Source organism: Geospiza fortis, unplaced genomic scaffold (genome assembly GCF_000277835.1).
Source record: "Geospiza fortis unplaced genomic scaffold, GeoFor_1.0 scaffold173, whole genome shotgun sequence".
Classification (NCBI taxonomy): domain Eukaryota; kingdom Metazoa; phylum Chordata; class Aves; order Passeriformes; family Thraupidae; genus Geospiza; species Geospiza fortis.
Genome location: NW_005054334.1, coordinates 6,244,308 through 6,253,464, shown reverse-complemented (window position 1 = coordinate 6,253,464; position 9,157 = coordinate 6,244,308). Strand labels below are relative to the sequence as shown.

Sequence of the window (9,157 nt, the reverse complement as noted above, 5' to 3'; positions counted from 1 at the left end):
TACTAACTCCATACCTGTAAGGTGGATGCAAGGTTTGTATACATTTGGAGTCTCTTTGGAAGACAGATAACAAAGTGTGAGTTACACAGACCTGGTACCTGCATAAGGCCACAGAACTGCAGCTTGCTTTAGCACAGAGACTAATTTCTCATGAAGGCTACACAATGGTTGTCCTTTCAGGACATATGATAAGAGTTTCACCAAGATGCCAACACAGATCTTACCATTTCTGCTTCCACAATGGAAAACTGAAAACTGTATATATTCCCTGACAGCTGATTGCTTGCAACAGAGGCAATTTTAGCTCTCTGTTGATGGACAAACTGTTTTCCTCCAGCCTAAGCCTTGTTGTTAACCAGAAAGGAAAGAATTTGACTTCTGAAGCACTTAAAAATAAATCATCATTCTCTAAAAGGTGTGAGACTGCCTGTGTTTTCACACATTCTTTACTGGTTTTTGTGTTTGTTTGTGCTTTTCTGCTGAAAAATCATCTGGGACTGATTAGTTAAAGTCAGGTGTGTTATCCCTCTTTCCCACCGCTAGTGACCTAAAACTCAGATGAGGGGTCACCTTCCTTCTGGTCTCCCTCCAGCCAGGTGAATCATGATTTACATGTTCTCTGCACCACAGAACAGCCTTGGGAGGCTGAGCTGAGCACGTTTGCCAGCATTCCAAATGCATTCCCAAAACACCTACAGATTGGTTAAGGTTCTCTCTGAACAGGAGGAGATAAGTGTTTGAATCCTCTGAGATGAGCTATACAATTGGGTTTTACATGTGCTAGATGAGTGCTCCAACAGCCCTTCTTAAAGGGCAATATCTTCCCTCCTTTTGGCTTAAAAACACTCAGAACTCAGGGCACTTTATGCCTGAGTTTAGTGAATGGCTGTGCCTTGTGGGTGTGCTGGATAACCTTTTGGGGAAAGATAGGGTGAAGGAGTGCCAGTTTCTGATTCCTATTCTGGCTTAGACATGAATTAAGACTGAGCAGCTCTCTGCCTTATAGCTCTCCCATACTTCTCCAGATTCTTAGCTATGTAGATCATCAGAAGCTGTCATTACTGTGTAGTAGCTGTTTTGTAGCCACTGCTCAGTGGTTCTCAGTAGGGCAGGTGTTCCTGTTGCAGGTTGTGGTTGATACCACTGTCAATCTCAGCATCTCAGTCCCTGCCAGTTCAAGGAGTGGGTGAGCCGTGTTTTCAAGGTCCTTTCTGTCTCCAGAAAGAGATCCAGAACAAAACTGTTGCAGATAAATTTAATTGATACCAATGCTTTCAGTTACATCAAGGATGATCAGCAGGTTCCAGTCTTTTGGTTGACCGTTTGGAATTAAAATAATTAAACAAAACATAGTATATGTAAAGCATAATTATTCTTTGAGTTGTTTTACTGAAAAGTCACCAGTTTCCAAAACTGGGAGCAGTCTGGTTAACACAACTGTCTGACTTTGACTTCCCAGGCTTAATACCATTTACTCTTGGGCCAGCCAAGTTTGTTTTTCATGCCATTCTGACCTGGCTTGAACTGGCACATCTGGATCTGTTGTGAGAATCTGCAAGTGCCCTGGCAGCGAGACCTCTCTGGATTTTTTTGTTTTGACTGAGTAGTCTTTCAGTCACTTTTTAGCACAACCTATGGCAATACACACCTGTGAAATGACACTGCAACCTCTGAGCAGAGAGTTGTGTGCCACCAGGGTCATTGGCCTTCTGTGCAGTTATGGGGTGGAGCCAAGGTTATCAGGACTTCTGAAAAGCCCAGACTTTGAGCTTTAGATGTTTAGAGCAGAGCTATGTGAAACAAAGCAGTGTGTCACAGGGATACGCCAGACAGACCCATAGGAATTCAGTGTCTCTTGGTTCCTGCCTCCACAAGGAACTGCCTTTTGGAGTGTATATGTACACCAGGTTTTTGAGTCTTTTGTAGAAGCCCCTAATTCAGAAAGGAAGAGTCTGTCTTAGATACGTGAACGTGCTGGATATTTTTGTTTCCTTCTGTTCAGTGTAGGTGAATTGTCCTGGCTGTTCCACCTAATGTGGGGCATTTGGTTCTTAGTGGCATTGAAAGTTTTTCTTAAATCCTAAAAATGAAGCTGAATATCCTTATAAGTGGTAGACAAAGGGAGAGTGAAGGTCCTTTTGTGGGGTGAGAAATGAGGAAGAACTAAGATACATGTGCTGCAAAATACACTCTAGATTATGCAAAATAGGTGTGTTGCACTAACTAGGTACTACAGTACATCTGTAACTTGAGTGCCTTTAGCAGGAAAACCATAAGTAAGGTATACTATCTTTAGTAAGGAAGAATAATCATGAAAGCCCTAAAATTTCCACTTTGTAAAGCCTTCCCATCGTCTTAGTGTCTGAGAGGGGTTACAGCTTGCATATTTTTGCTTATTAGTTATGCCTTGCATGTATCACTTCAGGAATCTTCGGGCACCAGCTAGTTCCTGTTTCAGATCAGCTTTAAACAAAAGGAAATGACACAGATACTTGGGATAGCAAGGTCCCACCTTGTAATCAGAGAGAGAGAACCAGACTGAGACTCTGGAATCCTCAGAGCACTGGCCATGGCTCCATGCCCAGCCTTGTGGCACAGGGCAGCTCCCTGAGACGTGACCCTGGGCTCGTAGCTCAGGGCAGTGAGTCCGTATGATCTTTCTGTCCCCCTGACCAGATGGTGCTGGGCTTATCAGGGTGTGTGACCAGCTGTACACCTGCCCTGGGCACACTCCCTGTGGCTCTCCAGGGCCTGGGGGAGGTTGTGTGTGCTGGGCACCTGTGCAGGAGACACCTAAAGCTGAGCTACCTTCCTGTGCCACCACCTGAAGGGATCAGTACCAAGTTATCTGTCTTGGCCAGGCTAAGCACAGACTGTGGGCTCTGCTGGGAGCAGGACAGAGCAAGTGCAGTGTGGTTGCCTCGGGCAGGGCTTGGAGCATTCCCTCTCACAGAACTGAGCCATGCAGAGGAAATGTGGTGTCTTGAAGGAACAGCCTGATTCCTCCAGACATCAGCATGTTACTGGCCCAGAGGGGCAAAATTACTTTCCCTTCATCTTCAGGGAGACTTCATTCTTGGGATTTCTGCTGGTCAGAGTGACTTTGAGATACGTACAGGTCTCTTTTCTTAGCTTGGCAGTCGAAGAAGGAGTCAGGATTCTTCAGTTGTAGTTTTTAAGGTTGTGTATTTCTTATCTGTAACATTCTTTCTTTGGTTTGCTGAGGTCTGTTTAGCAGGTTAGACAGAGGCACACTGACCGCCCTCGCAGGCGGTGTTGTCTTTTATACTAAAAACTACGTGTACATTATTTACAATAACTTCTTAATACTTATCACTTATGTTAGGCAGTGAGTTTCTACTTTAAACTAATCTAAAAGTGCTAAGTTCACTCAGAAGATGGAGGCTAGGAAGAAGAAAGAAGAAGGACAGGGCACACAAATTCTTTTATCTTGGGACTCTGAGCTTCTATTCTAAAACTCTAAAAAATTACTTTTCACTCTGTGACAGACTAACTATTGTTCTACTTAAACTTTCTCGACTTGTAATTCTTCATATAAAGGTTGTAATTTGCTCTATGGGTCAAAATCAAAGTCACAGGTGTCTTGGGCTCTGCGCCAAGGTCCCTGAGCTTTTTGGCAGGGGCTTGAGCTATCCAGGACAGCTAGAGAGATGTCCTGGGTTCTGGCACTTCATGTTTCATTGCTAATCAAGAAAGTATTAGAATTAAATCAGCCATGAATTCCATATAGACGTATGCATACACATACATATATGTATACACACACACATCTGAGGAAAATAAACTGTCAGCATCTTTTCTCCCACAGATGCTACTGTGAACCATGGAGAGAGAGACCCTGTCATTTCTCTCACACTTCTCACTTGGAGCCATGCAGAATGCAGACTACTTTGTTGTCTCTTTTGTATGACTCTCCACTGCAAGCTTTTCTCCACTGAGATCCTGCAAAACCTCATGCTTTATTGTATCTTTCCATCTTTTTTCTCAGGAAAGAAGAGCCCAGACCTTGGGGAGTATGATCCCCTCACTCAGGCCGACAGTGATGAAAGTGAAGATGACCTTGTACTCAACATCCAGAAGAATGGGGGGGTCAAGAATGGGAAGAGCCCCCCTGAAGAGATGCAGGACCCTGATTCTGACGTGGAGGTCGGGATGACAAAGCAGCACACGTCAGAGAGCGCTCCTGAGGGTTATCCTGCCGAGACAGCTGGGAGTTTGGAGCAGAAGGCTGCTCCCTCTCTCATGCCATACCTACGCACTGCCATCTTTTTGCTCACTGTGGTGATCTCGATGATTCTTGTGCTGGTGTGCGCATTTCTAATTCCCTGTCCCCCTAGAGACTTGCATAACACCTGGAACCGCAACCTAGGTCAGGGAGCAGGTGAGAAAGCCCCAGGAACAGCATCTGGCATGGGGGAGGTGGCAGCTCCCAGGCTGGGCATCGGTGGGAGAGACGTATCTGGGAGAGCCAGGTCAGAGCAGAGGCCCTTCCTCACCACTACAGATGCTCCAAAATAACAGACAGGTGGCTGTGTCCTGCTCACTCTTGAAGCTGAGGCATGTGAAATCTGGCATCTGCACATAACAGTGCCACAAAATTTTGTTTCTGCCAACATCAAAAACTATTTTGACTCTTCTTCCATCCTGCCTTTTTGTCTGGGTGTTGTGCTCTGTTCCAGATGGAGATGGCCCAGCCCACTTTAAAATACAGTGCCTCCCTTTCTACAGCCTGGACTTTACCAGTACCTCCATGCTGAAGTATGTGGTTGTGTTCGACAGGAGAGGGATAGAAGTCTTTGTGTCTTCTAACTAGCTTAACTAACCTTATTCCATTGTCTTTTAGTCTTGCTTGAATCCATAAATCAACATTTGAAATCTTCTGTTATCCTGTATGGGTCATTGGTATCTCCCATTCTGGTTTCTGCAATAAAATAACACTGTTTTGTGAAATAATTTCTGCCAGGTCTGCCATATGTCTCTGCCTCCTTGCTTTCTGCCCCAGCTTCCAAATCCAAGCATTTCATAAGATACATGGCTCCACATTTCCTCAAAAATTGAAGTGGGAAGCATTAATCCTTCTCTGTTAGCTACTCCATTTCTCCTTTCCCTTTCTCTGACCCAGTTGCTACATTTCTGCCTTCTCATGAAATGAAAGATCTTACCATGGTGTGAGCTACCTGCCCTTCGTGGTTCCTTGGCACTTTGTGAGGCTTGTCTATGCACAAGTCTCATTTCTGGGCCAGCCCTCCTCTCCCAGTGTGAAAAATGAGCCGGGTGGCCTTTTTGACATGCAGTGACTCTCTGTAATTTTTGCAGGTGGTGTGTTATCCCCACTGGAACTATGTGATGTGAACGGTGATGGCCTCCCTGACATCCTCATTGTCTTCACTGCCTTGATGAATGCCAGTGTCCTGGGTAAGCACTGCAGCTCCTTTCCATTCCTCTCTATGTGTCAGTATGGACCTTTGTATGTTTGTCTTACACACAGGAAGAGTCTCTGCCACTGCAAATCCACTGTATTGGTCTTTTCAGAGTTCCTTAAAATTCCTGGTGTACTGTGCCTGTGGTTGGTCATGCTTAAATTTTTCATTACAAGCCTGTGCTACTATACCTTTTGGTTAGCATCATCTGTTTGCCCTCACCTCATCTTGGAGCAACTCTGTCTCTTTGTCCTGCATTTGTGCACACTTCCCTTTGTTTTTAGAAACACCCTCACTTTGCTGCCTTTTTCTCCAGGTCACTCCATATACTTGCCTGGCTCCAAATCACTGTTAATTCACAGATAATAATCTGATAATGGGGCAGCTACTGTGCCTGGCTGTTTAGCAGGTATTGCCCTGCTTCCTCCTCCTGGCTGCTTTGCTTTCTCTGTTAGTCCTCACACTCTTCAGGTAACGTAGCAGAACCTGCTGATGCTGGCACCATTACACAGGGGCTGCCAGATCTGGTGGCATCCTGTTGCACTGGGCTTCTGAAGCCCTGGAGGTTCCCAGCTGCCTGTTGTACTGCATCTGCCCATCCTGGCATGGCCTGGTGCCAGGTGAATCTCTTCTGCCTCAGAGATGTATTCAGGGAGCAAGCATACATTGCACAGCCTGAAGAAAATTCTTGGAGCAAAATGCCTTGGCTCTTTAAAGAGGTAATAAAAATATTATTAGAGGATGGGGAAGATGCCTTTCTCCATGGCCCAAGCAAGGCCTGTGGTATTTCACTGCAAGTCCTATAAAAATAATATGAACATAGAGAAAACTGTAAAGTAGCTTAAAAAATAAATGAGAGAGGAAGATACAGTTGACATAGAGGCTGTATTCCATTTATATCAGTTGTACTTGCACTCTATATTTTTGCCATTACATTGCTTTTATTTTTTATCCCATATATATATATATAGGCAGCATGCTCTGAATGAAACTAGTCATACCTAGTTGCATCCTGGGTTGTAGCTGTGCTGGAAGACAAAAACCAGACACTAAAACAGGTGTAAGCTGATCACAATCCAAAACTCACATAGCTGGATATCAGCCACCTGTAGCTTGTGCTTGGAGCATTCACGCAGTGCCAAGTAGAGATAAGCTTGGAATAGGCACCCAGTGGAGTAATCTGCAACATTGTTAACTGTTTCTCCAGCTTGTAGGCACAACAGCTGTGAGCTGCATTCAGGAGTTAGTTGTTCTTGGTTCCTATCAATGTAACAAAGATAACTTGACCTGGGGCAACCCCTTAGCATAAGCCACATGATTTTCAGTTGAGAAGAGAGTGAATTTGATTTAGAGACTGGACTCAACCCTGTGTTTAGCCAGTGGCCCTTATATCCCCTTTGTGTCATCAGGTCACATGCTAGTGAGATAGAAGTTGGCTGGGTCTGTTGTTATTTTGAAATGTGTGGGAGTTCATCTTAAGTTGTGATATGACCATACTAGGTGGAGATTAGTTACAATAACCACACTGAAGTCTGAGGGCAGGCTGAGCTAAAAGCTGATCACATTTGGAATCAGAACCAACAATCAATTGAAACAGCATAGACTACTTTATTTTACAATTATTTTATGCTAACAGGTGAATTGGAAAATGAATGCTGAGTGCCACCAATTGGTTGCATTCAATCTATTTTTCACAATAATGAAACTCCTTTGGAAAACAAAGGAAAGCGCTCTCAGACTACCAGTCACTTTCTGTTGCTCCAGAACTACAAACAAACCAGCACTTTCATGTGAGGTGACATCTGCCTTGGGAGTCAGTTAAGGTTTCCCCTTGGTGCTAGCTGTTTTGTTGAGGGAGAGGCGATCAGAATAATCAGTCTGATTTGACAGCAGTAGATTTCACAGGAGAAAGACCCCACAACTGAGCACATTGTCCCCAGGAACTTGGTTCTCTCTGCCCAGCTGACCACATTTCTTCTATGAGCTCAGGTTTTCATGATTTTCTGGGCTGTTGGTTTTCAGCCCAACTTGTTTGGAGATCACTGCTGGGCTTTGCAGCAGAGAAATTCAGCCATGAGGTGACATTTGACCTTTGCTTTCAGGCAGTGTGGATTTGTCTGTCTTGAACTGCTCAGCTCCAGGAGGTAGAACTGGATCTCCAGCACAAGGACCCAAGGCAACGTGGTCAGATTAATCCCTCTGACACCAAGGGATTACATTCTCTCTTTCCTGCTTCTTCTAGGTGTCTCTAGACCCTCTGTAACTGTGGTGGCACTTTCTGGTATGAATGGCAGCACCTTGTGGTCCGTCCAGCTTCCAGAGGAGACGCAAAGTGTGCAGTGCAATGGGCTGTCACTGGGGGCAGCTGCAGGGCCTGTCTGCCTTGTTACAGGAACGTCAAAATTCCTCAGCCTTCTCAGTGCCCCCACAGGTAAAGTCAACTACCAGCATGTTAGAAATGTGTTGTTGCTTTTTTGTTTACTTTAAAGGACTAATAAGCATGAATAATTTGGTTCTGGCACATCGTGGTGGCTATTACCTTATGACACACGGAACGGAGTCAAAACTAACGTGTTTCTAGTTACACAGGATAAGAGAATTCAAAACATTTCATCTCTGTGGCAGCATCTTTGTCCTTCATCTCAGAATATTTCGAAGTGTTAAGCTTACCCTGTAGCATCCCCATGTCATAAAGAATATGTAAAGTCTGTTCTCGTTAGCATTGAGCTGCTGGTACAGCTCAGGACCTACCTAACAGCACTGCAAAGCTCAACAGCATTCTTGGAGAAGTTACATAAGGATATACACGACATCCAGGAAACCTTGCAGAGAAGTTAGGCCCATAGTTGAATTGATTAGATGTGAATGAATATTGCATTTTTAATCACTTGATCATGTGCACCTTCATTCTCTGATTGCTGTTTGTTCTCCCACATTAATTCATTGGCAGAAATAGCCATAGGTAGGTATAGGGTTGCTTTTGGAATCAACCAAAAGGTACCTTGAAGGTGGGTAACTTTGGGATGGAGGTGTGTGTTAATATTACAGTTAGGTTTTAATGAACCCAGTTCATCCAGGGACAATGATTTCACCACAGTTTCTGGCTCAGCAACAAGACACCTTCTCCTATTTCCCCTGGCTGACGGGTGCTGTGCCTTTATCAGCTGCGTTCCCCTCCCTGCAAGGATTTCTACAGTCTGGTCATGGTATTCCCACTCCACCCTTTGTTCCAAACCCTTTACCAGGTGCTATGGTTGCAGATTGTGGGTGTGTGGGGTCATGGTGGAATAGGTTTCAGGCATGCCAATCACCTTCCATCCAGGGAGCAGCAACTGTATTTTACCCTATTGTTTCCATACTGTTAGAACTTCTGTTAGGATGTGAATATAACTTCTCAAGTTTCCTCTAATTTTACCCCCAGCTATCTTCACACATTTTTCAAATGCTTTTAGGGACCTGGTTACTTGCACAGTGTTTGCATGGTCAGGACAATGAGCTGCTTCCTTTACCAGCAGTAGTAATGTACAAGTTTGGCCATGGTTTACTTTGTCATTCAGGGGCAAACCTTATCCTACAGAGCAGCAGCAGCAGCAAAACATTTTTAAAGATTTTAAAAGCAGAAGTGTTGACAAAGAAATGATGAAAAACTAAATGCATCAAATTTTATTGTTGCCTTTTTTTATGTTTATTTGCAAGTTTGCAAATCTGGTTTTATT

At 44.3% G+C, this 9,157-nt stretch overlaps 1 protein-coding gene across 1 annotated transcript in view; it reads left to right on the top strand.

Annotated features, from left to right (window-relative positions):
• Positions 1-9,157, top strand: part of FAM234B (family with sequence similarity 234 member B) — a gene marked incomplete at its 5' end in the record, with an annotated part of 22,023 nt that overhangs the window by 1,801 nt on the left and 11,065 nt on the right. Inside the window, 3 exons of the mRNA XM_031057769.1 lie at positions 4,010-4,402; positions 5,338-5,436; positions 7,684-7,872. Coding sequence (XP_030913629.1) covers positions 4,010-4,402; positions 5,338-5,436; positions 7,684-7,872 — 681 coding nt within the window. The remainder of the gene's footprint in view (positions 1-4,009; positions 4,403-5,337; positions 5,437-7,683; positions 7,873-9,157) is intronic.